The 22,387-nt window shown below is 37.7% G+C and overlaps 2 protein-coding genes across 3 annotated transcripts in view; one reads left to right on the top strand and one right to left on the bottom strand.

Annotated features, from left to right (window-relative positions):
* The window catches only part of WDR19 (WD repeat domain 19), a 370,238-nt gene that overhangs the window by 251,635 nt on the left and 96,216 nt on the right, over positions 1-22,387 (bottom strand). The window lies entirely within an intron of this gene.
* RFC1 (replication factor C subunit 1) overlaps positions 1-22,387 on the top strand; it is a 65,373-nt gene that overhangs the window by 2,459 nt on the left and 40,527 nt on the right. For both annotated transcript variants that reach the window (XM_060246271.1, XM_060246270.1), the window contains exons 2-5: positions 4,616-4,729; positions 6,469-6,544; positions 14,708-14,824; positions 22,134-22,366. In XM_060246271.1, coding sequence (XP_060102254.1) covers positions 4,616-4,729; positions 6,469-6,544; positions 14,708-14,824; positions 22,134-22,366 — 540 coding nt within the window. The remainder of the gene's footprint in view (positions 1-4,615; positions 4,730-6,468; positions 6,545-14,707; positions 14,825-22,133; positions 22,367-22,387) is intronic.

Below are 22,387 nucleotides of genomic sequence, written 5' to 3'. Positions count from 1 at the left end.
CTTGCCCCACTGGTGAACCTCCTGGTGACACCTGGATTTTGGTCACTGTGACATAGAGTGTTGGACTGGATGGGCCATTGGCCTGATCCAGCCTGGCTTCTCTTATGTTATGTCTATATTTGAAATTGTTCCTGTGTGCACTGTTATTAAAGAAGGTATGGGTCATTATGATTTTTACTTGGGAGTCTTGCAAATGCATGAGTAGGATTTCTTAATGCCATTCCAGAAAAGTGGTTTGTGAACTAATGATCTGTAAACTCAGTGAGTTGCAACAGAACTAGCTGCTAGCTAGTTCTTAAACATTCTTTAAACAACTGTTAACTGTTTAAAAATTAATATAAAATCAAAGTCATTCAGCTGACACATCTGCACTGTTTAGCATAAGGAAAATTAACAGATTACTTCTAGTAATGACACTGTTGGAAATCTTATATATTAATGATCAAATGGTATGGTATGTGTCACCCTAACACAGTTTTACGGAATTTTACACAGTATACCATGTTGTTCAGTCAGAAAATATTCTGAAAAATGGCCCAGTGCAAGCTCTGCTGGGGCTTATTTTGTGAGCTGCAGCAGCGGAGTAGTTTAATGGAATGAAGTTATGTTGGCTGGGAGATTTTATGTGAGTGTTTTTGATACTGCTGAGTGTCCATTGCTGTGTGTTGTTGCTTCCTTTACACTCTCTGCTGTTTTTGCTGTGTGTTGTTGGTTTTTAACAAACTGTACTAGTAAAATATGCTTTGGGTTGCATATCAGAGGACATGGAACCATGTGTTAGTTTTGATGTGTGTGTGTGTGTGTGTGTGTGTGTATATATATATATATATATATATATATATACACACACACACACACACAGATGTATAATTTGTGTGCCAGCTCAGGGAAGTGGGTAGTAAAGCAGCACATGTACAAAACTAAGCTAGAAAACAGGGGTGATAGATACATCAAGCTTGCCCCTTCACAAAGTCTGCCATCCTATCCTGTGCATAATAGGAAAAAGATGCTACAGGAACAGTTTAATTTGATCATTAGGCATCATTCTGTCTGATGCAGCTGTGGGCTTTGTTGTGGCTAGCCCACCTGAAAAAATGGAGAAGAATGGAAAGATCGAGCAGCTGCTGGAACAATAGGAGAAGGGGGTTAATTTCTCACTTTGTACATTTTATTTAATCTACTTTGCTTTGGAGTAATTGGAAGATGGGGAGTAAATGTTAAAGATTAAACATTAACCCAAAAAAGGAGCATTCCTACTGAGATAACAGCATAGCTGCACAATCTCTATTTCATAAGTTATATGTAGGCTAAAATAATTTATGAAAATCATTCAGGCTGATGTTTTTAATAAAGGGAAAACGTTTATTTACATCTTATATGTCCCACCTTTCTCCCCAGTGGATGCCCAAAGCCACTTGTTCTCTTATCCTCCCTTTTATCCTCACAACCACCCTGGGAGGGTGGGTTAGACTGAGTGTATATGACTGGTCCAGGGTCACTCACCAAGCTTCCATGGCTGAGTGGATCATCCAGATTCTAGCCCCCTGGTGCTCTAACCACTAAACACTGGCTTTAAGAACAATGCAGGTATTGTGAGATCACTCTGCAAGTATTCTGGAATGTTGTGTAACTTAGCAGTTATTTTGCCTACTGGTGACTGAGTTGACCCTGCAAGAGGCTTTATTTCTAAATAACGCACAGGCCACACCCTTTTATGTTATAAAACCCCCTCTGATTGCTTTCTTTTGCTGCTCTTAAAATGGCAGCTGTCTCTGGGAATAGAGATTATGAGCGAGTATAAAAGCAATTAGATATATTGTGTTCTAAAACAAAAAGGTAGTGTCATTGCTAAGTGTAAGTTAGGCTTTTTTTCTTTTCAGGTTCTGTAGCACTAGTGCTTGACATCATTAAAACATCTATTTTTGAGCATTTGTTACATTTTTGGACAAGGTTGGTGCCTAGTTATTGGGTGCTTGACCGCTAAACGTTTTGCTCTGTTAATTAAGATCTGGAAATGCTTTTCCAGTCTTGGCTATTTTAATGTAAGTGTAAGTACTGTTTGTATCATCTTGTATACTTTCTTGACTCCTCATCACCATGGCATTTGGTAATTATCTGACATGCTCACTAGAAGTATGTCCCCAGCTGTTGCCATTGTCCTCCCCCTCCCCCCCCAAAAAGGTTGCAAGCTTTTAAATCAACCCCTATAGCTTTATATATTTGAGTGTTTGGTCTGCAGGGGTTAGGAGTCAGTATTTATTTTATCTCCAGGCCACAAAAACATTCACCTGTTTATTTTTTCATATGGAGGTATAGTAATAGAGGCCAACTGAAAGCTTGCAGCCCTGAATCAGAGATTTTAGAGGTTCTGTAGTGTTTTTAGCTATGGATTAGGAATGTAATCATTTAGTTGGTATTTGCTTAAGTTTTGCTGATGAAAGCTGAAGGGTCTCCTACTTTACTAATTTCAGCTTCAGAAACCCTTTTCACGCTTTGCTGCTTCATGTTTGTTTAAAAAGTGCTTCAGGGCCTTCCTCTTCCTGTTGATACTTTCCCCTAGACTGCTGTTGATAGAAGCTGTTTCTGGTTGCCTTTCGACTGATCAGTTCACTTTTCAAAAAAGATTTTTTTGGGGGGGGAATTTTAGATCTGATCAGTTTAATTTGTAATCACCAATAAGTGTGCTGCTGCTTTTTTTTTTGGGGGGGGGTGGAGGGGCTTGATAAAAGTACTGTACACCCATCCTACTGCCAAAATGGTTAGAACCTCAAAAGCAGGGCTTTCTTGGAGCAGGAACACACAGGAACGCAGTTCTGGCTGGCTTGGTGTCAGGGAGTGTGGCCTAATATGCAAATATGTCCCTGCTGGACTTTTTCTGCAAAAGGCCCTGTGTGAAGCAATGGTGATGTCAGGGTGTGTGGCCTAATATGCAAATGAGTTCCAGCTGGGGTTTTTCTTACAAAAAAAAGCCCTGCTCAAAAGTATTTCTCTAATCACTTCAATAGCATTAGTTGTTTAATACCAGCCTGGTTTAGAAAAGATAGGGCAAGGATATATGCTTTCTTTGTTTGTGAAATTGGTGCAGATAAGGGCTACTATTCTGTGCATATTTAGGAGGACGTTCTTTTGAACTCTGAGTAAACGTGCCTTAAATCAGGTTGTATCACTGGCATTCAGAGGTTTACTGCCTCTGAATGTGACAATCCCTCTTCTCTGGTCTCCTCGACAAGCTTGAGAAAACCTTATCAATTGCGCAGTTGCTGGGAAAACTTTGCTGCCCACCTCTTTTCTCTGTCGTCGCTGCTGTGGCTCTAAGGAGAGGAAGAAGACGTTCATATCATGCACACTGACACTGGAATGCTTTAGCAAGAAAATGGAAGAGCATATCTGAATTTGTATCAGCGAGTTTAGATGCCATTAGTCTATCTGGTGGGTTTAGAATTTAGGAGCATAGGATCACAGAATTGGAAGGCCACCTAGTTCAACTCCCTGCTCAATGCAGGATTAGCCAGCATTCTTGACAAGTGTTCATCCAGCTGCTGCTTGAAGAGTACCAGTGAGGGGGAGCACACCACCTTCCTAGGCAGCCAGTTCCATTGCTGGACTACTCTTACTGTAATTTCCCCCCTCATATCCAGCTAGTACCTTTCCACCAGTAATTTAAACCCATTATTGCAGGTCTATCCTTTGTTGCCAACAGGAAAAGCTCTTTGCCCTCCTCCAAGTGACAGCCTTTCTGATACTTAAAGGGCACTCATGTACCCCTCCATCTCCTCTTTACCAGACTGAACATTCCAGGACCCTCAGCCCTTCCTTGTAGGTCTCCAGACCCTTTATCATCTTTGTCACCCTCCTCCACACCTGCTCTATTCTGTTCACATCCTTTTTGAAGTCTCCAGAATTGCATATATATACTGGTGATTTCTCTAATATGTACTTCTAGGCAATATGTTTCAAGTTGGGAAGATTCTTGGTTGTGAATACACCTTAGGCTTCAGTCCATGCTATTGTAGAAAGTTGGTCCTGTTGATTGCTGTGAGTGTAAGGCAATAAGTGCATTCAGGATTTCAGTATCGTATAAGAATATACTAATTGGCTGTGTGTTGGTTAATTTTTTTTAAATTTAGAAAGCAGCCTTTAAAAGAAGAAGACTGCAGATTTATACCCTGCCCTTTTCTCTGAATCAGACTCAGAGCTGTTTACAATCTCCTATATCTTCTCCTCCCACAACAGACACCCTGTGAGATGGGTGGGGCTTAGAGGGCTCTCACAGCAGCTGCCCTTTCAAGGACAACTCTGTGATAGCTATGGCTAATCCAAGGCCATTCCAGCAGCTGTAAATGGAGGAGTGGTGACTCAAACCTGGTTCTCCCAGATAAGAGTCTGCATACTTAGCCAATACACCAAACTGGCTCTCCAAAGACCAGGGAATTTATAAGACTAGCAAGTGTAATGTATTTAGTGTAGGTATATTCTTTTAAAATAATCATAGTATTAAAATATTTTGGTCTTGCTTTTTATAATGCTTGAGAGCTACCTAAGCTGTATCTTAAAATGCATACTCACAGATCATTGAATTCTGGGTTGCTTTTAATACTGTTTTCATTTTCATCAGGATATTCGGAAATTCTTTGGAGTTGTAAATGTTGAAAAGAAACATGAAAATGAGACTGCCAACAAACCTGAGAGACTTAAGGAAAGTGAAAAGACAAAATCGAAGGAAGTCAAGGTGGGCTTAACCTTTGTTAGCACATTTAAATTTGTTTTGCTAATGTGCATATATGTAATTTGCTAAGGCAAAAAAATACTCAAGATATTCATAACCAAATAACTGGAATGCCAGTATATGTTTTAAATATTGCTAATATTAATATCTTCACACAATATCATAAATATTCAGTGAAACCTTCAGTGAAAACTACATTGATACTTTCTTCATATTTGAAATTGAGAAGAATTTCATCCACGTTTTGAGAATCCTTTGGATGTTGGATAAGTAACTTGGAATGGACAGTTATTAAAAAAGACATTTGCTTGAAGAAGATTATGCATTGAGATTTTGATATTATATGTGGACTATTGTGCATTGAGATATTTCTATAAGTTTCACTGAATATTTGTGATATTATGTGAAGGTATTAATATTAGCAATAATTGAAACATATTCTGACACCCTTGTTATTTGGTTATGAATACCTTGTATATTTTTGGTCTTAGCTGAGTATGTAACCTTCTCCCTTTTTTGCTACACATATTTGTAATTTCTCAGTGGCTTTCAGAGTTGTTTTACTGGTTTTAAAAAGAGCAGGATTCAGAAAACAGCTGAACTAATTCTGTTTACACACTTGGACTCTGGAGTTGTCTTATATCCTTCCTAAAGCATAGGTGGAGGCAGCCAGTTTCTGCCCTCACTTCTGTTTGTCTTTACCCTTGCTCTCATTGAAGGAGGAAACTGACATACATGAAGCCAGAGCTTTTACTAAATCAAACTAAATCTACACCGTGCTCAGCACAGTGTGCTTTAGCAGTGAAGCTTGGGCAAGGATTCTTTCCCACTACTCACAGTTTTTGTTAAACACATGGATATGTTGCTATTGAACCTAGTTGTTTTTTTCACCTAGTTGCTCTTCCACTGAGCTACAAGTTGCTAACTACTAAGTTTCCTCAGTGTGCTTGCCTTCCTTGCTGGGAAGGTAGATGTATGACGTTTACTTGCATAGAAGTCTTTTGTGGATTGCTATGAGCGTAAGGGTGCTGAAAAGGCATGAACTGAACCTTATTCATTTAGGAGGTCTTGAAGTCACCTTGGAGACCTGTTCAAGGCAGCTCATGAAGTCTTTTAAAAAAGTACAATAAAACCCTCCATAAAATAGCGGTATAAACAATATTACGCAGCCTCTTTTGGGTTGGCTGGGAACCTGGATTTAATTCTAACCACAGATTGTGTTGGGTTGAGATATTAAATGGGAAGCTAGCCAGTTCTTTCTTGTATGCTGAGTGAAGTGTGCTTCTGGGGCAGACTTACCTTGTTCTATCTGGTGGATAGCAGCCCAGCCATGAAACATGGATAGCTTAGACTATTTTGTATATGGTGTTTAGTCTGCAGGGGTTATGCACACTGTCCAGATCAGCTAAAGATTATGATCTGGTTTTAGAAAAGAGTTTTTGAGGAAGGACCACCAGTATGCCAGGGGGGTTAGACTATAACAAAGGAGAAATGGCCATCCACATGTGAAAAGCTGGTCCCTTTCATTATTGTCTTCTGCAATTTGGGACCTATATTTATCTCAGAGTACATTTTAAGAAATAACTCATATAACTTCATTGGGAATGTTGATAACATGTGACTATGACAAAAGTTGATTGAATAAGAACATTTTATTTGGCTTGTACTTCTTGAGTATCAGGTAGATATGATCTGATATTAGAGGGACTTCTAATGAATAACAACTGAACTGTTCCAACTAGGTGAAGAATTCATCTCATGAAGAGGATTTCAAACAAAGGCAGGTTACCAAAAAGAAGAGAATAATCTATGATTCAGGTAACATTTATGATTGCTTTATCTGTGGCTATTTAGTATCTTTGAGATAGTTTACCTTTTAGACCTTGGTTTAATGTTGATCCTGAAGTATATGTTTAAATCTGGTGGATTTCTTTGAAATGAAATAATGTTTCGTCCTAGCTTATGCAAAATGAGCATAGTGAATATACCTAACATAGCAGGGATTTTGTTAGCATAGGCTGGTACTTGCACTGTTTTTACCTGCAGATATGAAGCTGCCATATAACAAGTCAGATTGATGTCTTAATCAGCCCCAGTCTGTCTCTTTTGGCTGAAAATAATTGTCTTTTAAGTCTTGGGCTGAGGCTTGCTTAGCCCAATCATTCTTTCAGCCTGAGACTGAAGGATCTGAACCTGGAATTTACTTTATACAACAGATGCAGGCCACCATATGAGCTACTGGCCCATCTTGTATTCTTATTTCTTGACTACCAAAACTATTAAGATTGGGAAACAAAGTGAAGCTTTATTTTCCATAGGCCCATATAAGTGAGAACTGTTTGAGGGAGAATTTTAAATGGAAGCTGTGAGTATCCTGTCCAGCAAAATGATGCATGGTGCAGAGATTCTTACTCAGAATTTTGGTGACACTGCTGGCGCATTCTAAAAGCACTGGTGGCTGACTCTTGAACAGCTTGGCAAATATTTGTAACAGCTTTCTTGTGAAAGAAGTGGTCACAAGTGGTCAGTTTGAATTTCACTTTTTCACAAATTTGTCATTTGCCTATCATGTTTTTTATTAGCATGGAAACTCATGAAAGCATTCAGATTATGAGCAAGAATAGAAATTGAAAGAATGGTCATGTCTGCCCAGCCTTCCTCGGTGGTCAGTGATACTATTGAGATTAAAAAAAAAAAACCCTGGAGGAAAACCTTTTCTACCACATATGTTGTGTAACTGCTGAAAATTTACAAATCTACAAACAAAAATTATATATTAGCTAGAATTTATGAGTATACAAGTGTGCAGATAAACATTTAAGTAAAAACGGTTGAATTTGTAAACCCACCTGGTGTGAACTTGATTAGGTTTCATGGTGTCATCAACATGTGGTAGAATTTTTTTTTCTTGAAAAATTTCTCTAAAAAATTTCTCAGTATTTATTTCTTATATTTCTTATAATAATTTGGCCTTTTATTTTTGTACACTTTGAGAAAGCAGCACCTGGCTTCACTTTGTATATAGTCACCTCGAGACTAGACTAGACTACTGTAATGCCCTCTACATGGGGCTGCCCATGTCTCGAATCCGGAAGCTGCAGCTGGTGCAGAATGCTGCAGCCAGGCTGTTACTGGGTCTCTCTATTTGGGATCATGGGCAGCCGGGGCTGCGGAGACTGCATTGGCTGCCAATAGCATTCCGGATTCGCTACAAGGTGCTGGTTATTACCTTTAAAGCCCTATATGGCCGAGGTCCTGTCTACCTAAGGGACCGTCTCTCCCCACATATTCCCCAGAGGGTACTGAGATCTGGATCACAAAATCTATTAGAAATCCCCGGGCCGAGAGAGGCGAGATTGAAGGCTACCAGAGAACGAGCCTTCTCTATTGCTGCCCTCCACTGGTGGAACCAACTCCCTGATGATGTTAGAGCCTTGCGGGACCTTGCTCAATTCCGCAAGGCTTATAAAAACACTTTTTCGAATGGCCTTCAACTAAAGTACAGAGCTGCTTAACATCATGGTATGGAACTTAGCACCAAAACTGTTTTTAAAATCTGTTCAATATTTAAAGTGTAATTGTTAATTTTAATTGATCTTACTGTAATTGTTTTTATTGCTTTATGGTTTTATTGTTTTGTTGTGGATATTTAATGATGTTGTTAGCCGCCCTGAGCCTGCTTCGGCGGTGAGGGCGGGATATAGGACTTCTGGGATTTGGAGAATGCTGAACTGACCTGCCTCTCTAAGGGGGGGAGACTGGAGCTTCTGTTCGGGGTAGTAAAGGGCAAATTTTTGCCTTCTGCCTACTTTTCTCAGTAAGAGATTAATCCAAGATATGCACAGGAAACTTTGAGGTGATTTACCTTGGCTAAAAGGGAGTCCCGGGGGGGGGGGGCTCCTTTGAGGCTTTGAGGGATCCCTTGAGAAGAGTTGCATATTCATCATCTGCAGAAGCTTACAGAGTCATTTATTTGACATAAGCTTGACAAGATCCTAATCTTCTTTGAGACTGCTAAACATCTGATCCTGTACGAGACCAGTGTTGATTTGGATAACCTTAGAAAAAGGTACTGATTGCTATTTGCCATTCCGGGACTATTTTAAAGCAAACAAAAAATAATATTAGAAGGTGGGAAAGAGAAAGTTTGAAAGCTTGGAAGAAGAAGAGAAGGGGTGAATTTTGGACTTTGTTATATTAAGGACAGTGTTAAAAATTGGAAAGGAATTTATTGTTTTGTCTACCTGTGGTCGTGGAATGAAAGCGCCATCGTCAGAGATCTGCAGTTTCTGCTGTTAACACAGGAAATACGTCAAGTATCATGAGACTTTGTTACCAGTGAGAACGTGACTTGGGGCAAGCAAAGCAGGAAATAACTATTGAAGAAGTGGACCTACTCTAGGATTGTTCTACCATAGAAAAACATCGGCAGCCATTACTGGGAGGCTAAATTTTTTAAAAATTAATATCTGAGCCTGGAAAGGTTGGAAGACGGTGAAATTAGGCTCATTTGAAAGGGCAGGTTCTAATCTATCAAACCTGATAGTTGAAATTTAATTTGGTGATATCAAATTTTTCGCTGTTTTTTTAATGTCAGAGTCAAAGGTAACCCGTGCAAGGGTTGCCTCATTGGAGAAGATGCAAGATCAGTTGGAAGCAAGGATGATGAAAGGGGTGGAAAAGATGATAAATGCTTGCAAAAAAGAACTTTAAAAAGATATTGAGGACTTTAAAAAAGAAATGGAACAGCTTAGAAAGGAAACAGTGGTGGTGTCAAAAAAATTGCAGGAGGTAGAAGAGAAAGTTAAACTCCAGGATTCCACCTTATTAAAAATGCAGGAAAAAAAATAACAATCCATGACTGTAAATTGATGGAGACACAAATACATCTGAGAGGAGAATCTGAAGAAGAAGGGACAGACTTAAAAGAATATGTAATAAAAATAATTGCTGATTTCTTGGAGGAAGATCCTGAAGGGACTAGAAATATATATGATTATATGTATAGAGTGAATTCATCATATGCCAAGAAAAATAACTTACCAAGAGATGTGGTTATAAGATATATGACAAAAGAAATGGTGGGTAAAATCTTGAATAAAAATTTTGAAAAGACATTGATCGTGGGAGGAAGCAGAGTAAGAATAATGAAAGAATTGCCAAGACAAGTGATAAATGACAGAACATATAAGAAATTAACAGAAAAACTATGTGTCAATGGAATGAGGTATAGATGGATAATACCTGAAAGTTTGAGCTTTGAGCTACAAGGAAGAAGGATTACAATTACAAATACACAGGAGCTACGTAAATTTTATAAGAGAATAAAGAATTTGCACCATGATGGATTATAAAGTATTATCTTGGAATGTAAATGGGCTAAATTCACCACAAAAAAGAAAGGCAATATTTCATTGGATTAAAAAACAAAACTGTAATATAATTTGCTTACAAGAAGTTCATATTAAACAAAAGGATTATAAATTTTTATGGAATAAACAATTGGGACTGGAATTTTTTTCATTGGCTGAACAGAAGAAAAGTGGTGTGATTTTTTATATTAAATAAGAATTGGACCCAAAAATAATATTTAAAGATAAAAATGGAAGATTTGTGGCAGTGGAAGTAAAAATAAATGCGAAAAAACCCTTATTATTGGGACTGTATGCATGCACCAAATGGTGCAAAAGATTTTTTTTTTAAAGACATTATAAAACCACTTGATGAAGTGACATATGACCAGGTCATGATTATGGGAGACTTTAATGGAACAATTCAGAATACATTGGACAGATCTGGGAAAAAAATAACAATAAAGAAGGAAAACTGCCAAAATCCTTCTTTGAACTGGTTAAACAAGAAAATTTGGAAGACCTATGGAGAAAATTTAATCCTGAAGTATGAGATTTTACATTTTTTTCAGCAAGACATAATACTTTTTCCAGAATTGACATGTTATGGGGTAGAAAGGACTTAGGCCTTATAACTAAGAAAATAGAGATCTTACCAAAGATAGGTGCAGATCATAACCCAATATTATGGATTACAAAATTGTCTAAAAAAGTGAGAAGATGGAGATTAAATGAAGATTTACTACAAAATAAAGAATTAGTGACATCTCTAGAAAATGAAACTAAAGCTTTCTTCCAAATAAATGATAAAGATGATACAGAATTTCAGATGGTGTGGGATGCTTATGAAGCCGTAATGAGAGGAATATTGATTACATTAAACAATAAGGACAAAAGGGCAAAAGAAAAACAGATGTTGGACATTTAAAATGAAATAAAGAAAAAAGAAGGGGAACTGAGGAAAAGGCCAGGGAAAAAGAAAATTATAAGGGAGATTACAATACTACAGGCACAAATGAGACATTTGTTAAATAAGGAATTGGAATGGAATTTGAAAAAATTACAACAGAAGTCCTTTGAGGGAGGGAGTAAACCTAGAAAGTATTTGGCCTGGCAACTGAAGAAAAAGAGAGGAACTAAAATTATTAATAAAATTGTGGTTGATGGAAGAGAGATGGTAGATCAAGAAGGAATAAAGAGAGAATTTTTCAAGTACTATGCTAAATTATTTAAAGGTGTTAAAGTAAAGAAGGAAAGGATGGAAGCGTATTTGCAAAAGATTAAAATAGCACCCTTAACTGAATATATGAAAATTTTTTTGAATGATCCAGTTGAAAAAATAGAAATTGAAGCAGTGATTAATGCAATGAAAATTGGAAAAGCACCTGGGCCAGATGGCTATATAGCAAATTTTTAATTTTTTTTAAAGAATTGGTACCAAAACTTCAAAAATTGATGAATATGATAAGAATAAAAGGAAAAATACCAAATACATGGAAGGAAGCTGTAATTTCTTTGATTCCTAAGGAAGATAGATGTCACGAATGTAAAGAACTATAGACCGATTTTATTACTAAATAATGACTATAAGATATATACAAGAATTTTGGCAGAACGACTTCAACAATATTTAAATTTAATAAAGGAAGACCAAGCGGGATGTCTCCCTAAAAGACAAATAAGAGACAATATTAGAACTGTTGTAAATATTGTAGACATCCAGAGAAGGAAGTTGCATTATTCTTTGCGGATGCAGAGAAAGCTTTTGACAATTTGAACTGGGACTTTATGTTTGCAGTAATGGAGAAAATAGAGTTGGGGGAAAACTTTATAAGAATGATAAAGGCAATATATACTGAACAATGTGCAAGGTTATGTATAAATGCAGATCTTACAGATGAAATGATAATCAGCAAAGGTACAAGACAAAGTTGTCTGCTTTCACCTTTGTTGTTTATAATGACTCTTGAAATTTTATTGATGCAAATACAAGATGATAAAGAAATAGAAGGGTTGAGAGTTAAAGGATTTATTTACAAATATAGAGCATTTGCAGATGATATAATGTTTATAAATAAAAATCCTACACAAGTAACACCTTTGTTGTTAGCTAAAATACAAGAATATGGAGAACTGGCGGGATTTTATGTTAATAAAGAAAAATCAAAATTTTTATGTAAAAATATGCAAGTAAAAAAACAAAAGGAGTTGCAGAGACTAACAGGATGTGAAATTACCTCTAAAGTAAAATATTTGGGTGTGGAAATAATAATGAAGAATATTGACCTGTTCAAAAATAACTATGAAAAGCCATGGCGTAAAATGGGTGAAGATATGATAAAATGGAATAAGCTTAACTTGTCATTGCTTGGAAGAATAGCTGCAATTAAGATGAATATTTTGCCAAGAATAATGTATTTGTTTCAAACTATTCCGATTGTGAAAGACAGTAAACAATTTAACAAATGGCAAAGGAAGATTTTGGAATTTGTATGGGCTGGGAAGAAACCAAGGATTAAAATGAAAAGTTTTAATAGATGCTAAAGAAAGAGGAGGATTCCAATTACCAGATTTAAGATTATATAATGAAGCAGTTTGTTTAGTGTAGATAAAAGATTGGGTGACGCTGTTGAATAAAAAACTTTTAGTGTTGGAAAGTCATGGAAATAAATTCGGCTGGCACGCTTATATGTATTATGGAAAGAAAAAGATAGATAGTTTTTTCTCTCACCATTCTATAAGAAATAATTTGTTGAATACCTGGATGAAATATAAGAAATATGGTGATGAAAGAAAACCATTATGGATAGTGCCAGAAGAAGTGATAAAAATAACAGCTGAGACAGGTGAGGAAAAATGGCTGTCATACAATCAATTATTAAAAATACAAAGTGGCAAAATAGAATTGAAAACTGCTGTGGAGTTGAATAACAAATACGATTGGTTTCAAATGCAACAAATAAAGAGTTTGGTGGAAAATGATATTAAAACTGAAGGAATAAGACGAGAGCAAACAGAAATGGAAAAAGTTCTGCTTGGAGATAATGAAAAATTAATTTCAAAAACTTATAAGTTACTTTTAAAATGGTCTACAGAAGATGAAGTAGTGAAATCTCAAATGATTAAATGGGCAATAAATGTAAATAAAGAAATACAGATGGATACATGGGAATATTTAAGGAAGAACTCTATGAAACTTTCAACATGTCAGAGTATTAAAGAGAACTGTTTTAAAACAATGTATAGATGGTGTATGACTCCTAAAAAATGGCAAAGATGAATAACAAGATGCCAGACAGATGTTGGAAATGCAAAAAACATGAAGGTTCTTTCTACCATATGTGGTGGACTTGTGAAAGAGCGAAAAAGTATTGGCAGATAATCCAACAAGAAATTTCTAGGGTCTTGGGATTCAAGAAAGCTGCAGAGACTTTTCTGTTGGGATTACAAATGGAAAAATTTCCAAAAGAAGATAGAACTATAATTTCGTACTTGCTTTCAGCTGCTAGGACACTATATGTGCAGTTATGGAAGCAAGAAAAAATACCAGAAAAATGGGATTGGATTGTAAAAGTTATGACATGGAGTGAGATGGACTAATTAACAAGAACTTTAAGAGACTATGATTTAGAAGATTTTAAAAGGGAGTGGAAAAAATGTAGAAGTTATGTAGAAGATGAATGGAAAGTAAAAGGACTTTGGACAATTTTTGATAATGATTAAACTTTAGAAAGAAGAATATTAATTTTAGTTCTTAGTAATTAACAGTACCTTTTAATGTTAGTAATTTAAGTAAATAACACTGGCAGGTGTCAAGTAACGGGGGGAGGGGTGATTAGAAAGAAGCATATGGGATAGATGAAAAGAAGTTATTAACGGAAATTGTTACCATATGTTATCAATAAAAATTGTTTAAAAGAAAAAAGGGGGGGCGGGATATAAATGCAAAAAAATAAAAAATATATAAATATATATTTACTTTCGCTTGTGTGTTTCACTATAATACTATTATTAATCACTGAGGAAGACCCTTGTGGCCAAAATGTTTAAGGTCCTATTGGTTATTTGATACTTTAATCAACTCTGTATGTGCAATCGTCATCTCTGTATGTAAAATGATTATAGTTTAATGTAAAGTTCATGTTGATGTTCTACATAGTCTGATTTTCAGACCATTTATCTTTTAATTTTTTGTCATTTACACCATGTGTGTGTGTGTTTGTGTATACACACACATATACGGCTTTTTTTGAGCAGGAACCCACAGGAATGCAGTTCTGACTGGCTTGGTGTCAGGGGGTGTGGTCTAATATGCAAATGAGTTCCTGGGACCTTTTTCTACAAAAATCCCTGTGTAAAACAATAGTGACATCAAGGGATGTGGCTTAATATGCAAATGAGTTCCTGCTGGACTTTTTCCTACAAAAAAAGCCCTGTGCACGTGCACACACACACATCTCTCTGTCTATCTATTCTATACATTAGCTTGACCCTTTTAACATTATTTGCCTTGTTGAATGACATGGCTCGTAGCTATTAGCATAGATTAAGAGGGAGCCTTATTCAGAATTTCAAAGCGAGTAAGTTTGTACGGATGTTAAATAATTATGCTATTATGTTTTAAATGCAGATTCCGAAGAGGAGATGCAGTTGGTGAAAAAAACAAAGACGCATCCTGTTAGAAAACATCCTTTAAAACCTGAGAAGATTCTTAAAAAGGACCCGATTGTTTATGTTTCTGAAACAGGTAATAGATGCTTCATGGTAACTGCTTATATATAGGTATTATGCTGTAGTAGAGAAAGTTCTAGTATGTGCTTAACTTTAGATAGTACAATACAATGAACTTTTGAAAAAGGAGTTTGGGTTATGCAATACAAAACTGAGTCTGGAAGCTGTGGCTTATATATGTTTCTGAGTATCAGACTGGCAGAACTATCGTACAAAAAGGTATTGTATACTGTAGTATACAAATAGTGTATAATAGTAACAGCTGCTATAACTGTTGTAACAACTTTAATTATACTACGGAGCCTTGTAGTATGTATATTTTGCTATGGAAATGTTTTTAAAGACGGGCATGAACTGGGAAAATGCAGTTCAGTTCATGATTTGTGGCTGAACTGTGAACCGAACCGGGAGGTGCATTCATGAACTGAACTGATTTGTGCAGTTTGTAGCCCTGCAGTACTCACTGAAAGAGACAACAGCCCCTTAAAGTAGGGTTTGGAGGAGGCAAAAAAAACCCCCCAGCTGAATGGCAGGGAGCAGCTTTTTTCCTGCCGCTTAGCTGTTTTGGGCTGTTTTATGCAGTTCCTTTAAAGTTTAAAGGGACTGTAGAAGACAGCACAAAAACAGTGCCCTGGGAAAGCACTTCATCCCTTTCATTTAAACCCTCCTGCTCCCCACAGCTTTTTTGGGGGAGGGAAGCAGAAAGCAGGGCCATTTAAAACCCTGTTTTCTGCTCCTGGTAGAAAGTCTCAGGGAGCGGATAGCAGCAGTGGTTTAAAGGGCTCCGAGCCATTTAAACTCTGCTTTCTGCTTCCACAAAAAGTTGTGGGGAGCTGAAAAACAAGGTTTGAATGGCTGTGAGCCATTTGAACCAAACAGTTAAGCAGTGGGGAATTCCCTGCTGCTCAGCTGTTTCTCCTGAGGAGCAGAAAATGGGTAAACCCCAGCTTTCTGCTTTTCGTGAACCGTCATGAGCCACCACAATTCGCACCAAAATTCATAGTAGTTTGTCCCAGTTCTTCAGTTCATGTTTGTGAACCTCAAACAGGCCAAAATTTGTGATGAACTGCAATTCATCAGCAGGTTCACGCCCATCCCTAATGTTTGTTTTCTCTTATGTCCTACTTTTAAAAATAAAATGCATTTTTTTTCTTGCACTTTTGATCCATGTTTATGTACATGAGGATTGTGGGCTGTGATACAGAGGCTGGTATAAAATAGCTGCTTTGGTTTAATTATACGTAGGTGTGATGTATATGTACCCCAGGAAATATAACTGAAAACATAAGCTTATTGCTTAGCAAATAGGTTAGCAAGGTGAAGAATCCCACTCAATCAGATAAGACTAGTTTCTACTTTGAATCACTGCAGAAAACTCTAGTGCAGAATATTTCAGTGAGTGGATTGAAAGAGAAAATATCTGAGTAAACAAGCTGATACAATTCTTTGGCGGTTAAAGTACAAAGATAAGATCAGATTAGATTTGAATTTTTTCCCCCTTTACATGTACAGGCCAAGCTCAATGGTGTTTTTTCATGACTAGTGTAGGTTACAGTGTAGCCATAATGTGTTGTGTATTGTTACTGATCCAGTTTTGATTCTTTTTTGGCTAATTTACCTATTAATGATATGCCTTTCTTAGTCATTTGTGCACTAAAAGGTGGGTGGTGGCAGTGGATAGTTTGCTTGTCTAGTTACCTGAAGGCAGTTCTCATTTGCCATGCACTATCAGGTGAGAGGCTGTTTTATAAGCCTGTTATAACAAATTTAAAAACAATCCTGGTATGGTCTTATAGCGATGTGTTACTTTCCCACATGCAATAGTTTTTAACTGTGGGATTTAAAATACCTCTGTATGAGAGGTAACGAGATACAGGCCCACAAGGATTTATGGAGGGTGGTATGAAATAACTTGAAAATCTTCTCTCCTCACCCCCTGAAAAAGCTTCCCCTTTATATTTCTGTGTGCTCTCAGTGACTTGAGCAAGCTATTCTCACCCCTCCCTCTTTTTCCGGTTTCGCTGATGCTTAACATTCTGGTGTTTGCCCCCACCTGCTATTTTTTCCTCTCCTGCTGTCGGCTGTTCCACTCCCCACAACTTCTGTTTTCTTCATTCTTCATTTTCTCCTCAACTTACCTATTCTGTATGCAGTAGTAATGCACAATGCTGTGTGAAATTTTTTCCCCCTTAGCAATAATTGTGCGTGCGCAGATATTGCTGTTCCTCTTCTGGGTATGTTAACTTACCTATTGAAAAAAACTTTTTGTATTTTTTTGCTAATAATAACAACAGTAATAATAAATTCGCCCTATCCCAGCTTGCACCAGGCTTCAGGTGTTCCCTTTGGTTTGTCAAAAATCCTGCACAATCTGTACATGGCCCAAGTGTGAATTTTTGATATGCTCTGTATGGCTAAGATTGGATGATGCTCCAGAAAAGTGGACTGCAGAAAACAAGGAGTATAGAAACTTGAATATACTGCTTACAGAGACTGACAGCCATCTGCTTCCGTTCCTGTTGATCCTTGGGTTTAAGGGTTTTGTAGCATTCATGATTAGGGGTGTGTTCTCGATATATACCAAGTTGAATAAATATGCAAAAAATACTTTATTGAAAAATACTGAAATAGCCACGCCCGAATAAAAGCCAATATTATTTGATTGTGATTGGGTGTGACTATATGCCTTCAGTTTGCTAACTGAGTCAGGCCATGACAGTAGCATGACTCAATGAGGGAAATGAAAACATTTAAAGTTTCCTAAAGGTGCAGGCGCAACTTAGCAAGTGAAATTCTCCATTATACCCTATGGGGACAGTCCCATAGGGTATAATGGAGCTGAATAAATTTGAGTTTCCTAAATATCTACCTAAACACCAATACAAAACCAGCACTAGGATTCAGGAATATTTGGGAGTACTGATATTTTTTGAGTCCAGTAGGCCCAAATTGGTAAAACAACAACAAAAAATTGCACACTCCTATTCATGATATCCATTACATTCTCTGTAGTCTTTTTGTAAGCTAGTACTCTTGGGGTGTGTGCCTGGAGGCAGGGTAATAAGTGTTGTTCTTTATTACATAACTTCAGGTGATGCAGACAGTTTTCTTAGTGTTAACATGCCAGAAAACATTGGTCAAGGTTGAGCATAAAGAACCTCAATTACAGATCAAGGTTGTTCTTATCTAGCAACTGTAAGCACACAACTGGGCAAAGTTGACAAAAGCAGTGATTAAAGCTGATTGTAAATGCAAGGGTTAATAACTGTATCTCAGGGGTGTCAACGGTAGCTCTCGATGGTTTTTGCCTACAACTCCCATCAGCCCCAGCCAACATGGCCAATGTCTGGGGCTGATTGGAGTTGTAGGCAAAAAACATCTGAAGAGCTACCGTTGACCACCCCTGCTTTATCTGATGCCCACACTGATCACCTATGCCTGATTGGTTTGTCTGTGGGTTCTGATCAGTTCTTTGGCAGCCAAGGTCAAGGATAGCATCTTGATCTAGAAGAGATTAGTAGGGCAGTATTGCTGCTCGTACTGGCCACTCTTCATTTACTGGTTTACATATTGTTGTACACACTTCAGTGTCTTCCAAGGCTTAGAAAACGGCAAAGAGATACCTGTGCAATTCAGGTTTGTCTGTTTCTATGGAACCTGTGTTTTCCAGTGCTGATGTCAATTGTCCATGCATCAAGACCCCCACAACAGAGCATGCTGACAATCGTTCTTAATAAAAATTGGTAGCAGAGCTGGATAGATCATGATAACATCTATTGTTGTGTGTGAAAGAACAGTAAATGATAACATCTATTGTTGTGTGTGAAAGAACAGTAAAAAAAGTACCAAGATTTATTAGAAGAGCTACAGTATTTGCAGTCTAGAAGCCGTTTAAAAACAGCAGAAGTTTCAGTGCAACATTTACCTAATATTCTTTTTTGGGTGGTATTTTTTAAAATGTGCGTGTGTGTGCACACACCCAAAGTCATGCAACCTCTGGTGACTGAACCCTACTGGGGCATGGAGGATAGCCAGAGAGGTGGCTGAATAAAGCCTGCCCCTGTCTCTGTCTCTGGTATTCCAAAGAAGTCTCTCTTCCAAGTACTTGCCAGAACTGACCCTACTAATGCTAGGTCAGCTCAGGATTAGATGGCCTCCATTACCAAACTTTCTCCCAAATAAATGGATATCCTTTGGATTTAATGTTTTAATCTAGAAACAGGTGATCTGTTAGTTTGGGGCTTGTAAACCAGACCATATTGATGAGGAAAGTACGACTACCTCATGAAGCAGAAGATTTGTGCCCTCTGTGCTGAAGTCATGACTAACTTTTGTCTGCATCAGAACTTACGGAGTCAGTTGGTGGATTCTAGAATTTTCTGTGGAGTGTTCTCTGATTTGGATAGTTGTTAACACTGAGGACCATGTTAACCAAAGGAATTCATTGTCTTCTGCATCTCTGGTTTACAGTACACCTCATTTAGTATGTAAGAAAATGATCGTAACTCAGTGTTGGGTTCATGTTGGAGCAGACCAGTTGTGTCATTACAGGTAGCAGCAGTGGAAAAGAAATCCATCTCTTCTGCCGCCATGGTGCTTTTCCACACAGTGAAAAGCTCAGTTGGTGTGAGATTGATAATGTTTTGCTTGCTGTGACAAGTTTGCCATTCAGCTTGCTGGGGGAAAAATTACTTCAACGTGGCTTCAGCTGGAATCAGTCTGTTTTGATTTTACTCTTTGATGTTTCCCCAGCCTTATGCTTCATAGCATTTCAAGACATTTTTTTTAACTTGAGCTAATTTCACTAAATCTGCTTCAAGGTGGGAAAAGTTTATATTTTGAAGCAATGATAATCTGTCCTAAACTGCTGAAACCTGTCTGTGGGCTTAAACCTCATTGGAGATCTTCTGGACGTTTGCTTCTGAAGTTATTTTACTTAGCACCAGTGTTCCCTCTAAGCTGAGTCAGTGTGAACAAGCTCAGTTTTTTAGCCTCTGGCACACACATTTTTGTCTTAGCTCAGGAAAAATGGCTCCAGAGCAAGCTAATTCATGCAGTAGCTCACAACTTCAATGCCAGTAGCTCACAAAGTAGAATTTTTGCTCACATGACTCCACAGCTTAGGGGGAGTACTGCTTAGCATAGTAAATGAATAGGGTCTAAAGTGGTTTTGAAATTGTGGCTATGAGGGGACAGTTTTTATGGTTTCTTTTCTCATTTGCTTATTCTTTCTCATGTTTCTGTCTTTCCAGTTTTCTGGCTATGTGAGTTTCAAATTTGGCGGGGACGAGGCTGGCGTTCATGTGAAAAGGTGCACTGCCTTTTAGCACAGGGAGTGCTGTACAGGTCATTAGGCTTATTTTAATCTTTCTAGAACATTTTTCATCGTTACTATGGTGAAACCAGCTTCCTCTCTAGATTATTGATTGTCAAAACCAGAACACAGTGTAGCTCACGAGTAATGAGTAAAAGAAGAACAGGTTTGTAAGTGCTTCTATTGCTACTCAGTTTTGAGTACATTGGGAGACATCCAAGTGCTTGTGTCCATTCAGTAACATCCGCATGGTATGGTTCAGTACACTGTGGGACCCAGAGGTTGTTTGCAGAAGTCATCTTGTGAATGTTACGCTGAACTTTGTGCAGGGCATTATTTTGTACTTCAGAATCATAGAGAGAATACAACAAATGTGGCTTCTAGCTCTTGACAGAGTGAAATAACAAGGGCAAGGGGAAAGTTTCCTTCATTCCTTCCCCATGTGCCTTTTCCATTCGCAGTGTTCATGTGTGGTAGTTCTCAAACAATCATAATCAGGGGTCATTTTGTAGAAAAATAGATGGTGGAACTCATCCAGGGATTGTTATGAGCTGCACCTACTATTCAATGGAGAGGGTAGGTAGGTGGGAAGGAAGAGGGGGAACCCTCAGAAAGGTTCAGGAGCTGTGCTCCTGTGAGCTCCTGCTGAATTCAAGGCCTGGTCATAACGATAACATGCTGAAAAGTTGGTTGCTGGTAACTTCACATGGCTGATCTGAAAGTCCATAGAAGATTTTGTAAACCAGCATCTTAAAATCTCTGAAGTCAAGAAACCCATTTTTTTGCGAGAGGAATGAGCTCAGAACCTTACTTTAATATATGTACAAGATGCAGTAGTTTGAAGCTGAGGCTCAGGCTGGATTTATGGTATGAAGGCAACCTATGGCATTAATGAAAGACCAAAGCAGAAGTAGAAATGATAGGTTGGCAGGTGGTGGGCAAAGACATGGATAGGCTTGGGGTTCTGTGAGAAGGTAGGACTAAGAAGAATAGAAGAAATAACTCACCTGGTACCTCGAAGGCTTTCTGATTCCCTCCCCTCATCAGCCAGATGCACCAGAGTCTTTTAGCAAACTTATATTTTAAAGCTTTGTTTCTCAAAACTAAAAATACGACCACAAAGGTACAAAAATAAAAGACAGGGGTTTCTGCCCCGCATAAGAGCATGCTGATCTTAATAGCTACTATTGGAAAGGAATCTTCATGCTATCTGGCCGTGGGCTGTTAATAAATCTAAATCTGAAAGTAGTCAGAGTGCAAGGACAAGTGTATGCAGTGGCTAAGACGATAGTTGCTATGATTCAAGGTGCCTTCATGTCTCTTTCTCTTCTCCAGTAAAGTAATAAACTGGGATGTCTGAATAGACTGTGCAGATCAGTTTTATGCTTTTATTGCAGCTGCAGCTTTTGGCATTTTGCTTCAGATAAGAGGGCTATAATTCCATTAATTTAAAGTACATATTTGTGATGCACCCATAATTAAATCATATGTTTTTTTTAAAAAAAATTACATAAGAAACTGTGAAGACTTGTTGTGGTAGGCCGCCAACAAAAAATAAGCTATTTAGGTCTGTGTGGTGGGTATCATTTTCAGGTCATCAGTTCCTGCTACCCGAAAGAGGCTGCTGTGCAGTGTAGAAGGTTGCTTTTTTTTTCTGCTATGGGAGCATCTCTGGTGAAAATGTGAAAAGTCTCCAGTTCATTGAACTCCACTTTAAATAGCCAAACGTTCCTCATTCGTTTCTGTGAACTATGCTCGTGCTGTAAAATATTCTACTCAAAGTCTTAATACAGCCCTTCTTGTTTCTATGAAAAGGACAGCATGATTTTAGTTTATCTTAATGGAAACATGACCATTGATATTCCATGGCTTTATTAATTAACACGCTGAAGAGCTTATTTGTTTATTTTTTGTTTGCTTTAAAATTGCAAGATTCTAAACAACTGCACACAAGGAGTGTGTGCTCATTGCCAGGGTACTGAGGAGTAAACAGATATGTGTTTCCTTTCAGATGAAGAGGAAGACTTTGTTCAGAAGAAGGTCTCTCAGAAACCCAAGGAGAATGGGATGTCAGCGAGCCTTCATACAGGAACCACTGTAGCACCAAAAGCAGATACAAAACCGAAAATGAAAACTAAGCCCTTATCTTCAGAGAAACTGACACCAACCTCTGTAGTTGATTACTTTGGAACGGGTAGCATCCAGCGATCAGAGAAAAAACTGGTATCAAGCAAAAGAAAAGAAGTGAGTAATCCAGGACTTAAT

This window comes from Heteronotia binoei, chromosome 9 (genome assembly GCF_032191835.1).
Source record: "Heteronotia binoei isolate CCM8104 ecotype False Entrance Well chromosome 9, APGP_CSIRO_Hbin_v1, whole genome shotgun sequence".
In the NCBI taxonomy this organism is placed as follows: Eukaryota; Metazoa; Chordata; class Lepidosauria; order Squamata; family Gekkonidae; genus Heteronotia; species Heteronotia binoei.
The sequence above is the reverse complement of the archived record's forward strand: the minus strand, read 5'-3'. Positions and strand labels throughout refer to the sequence as shown.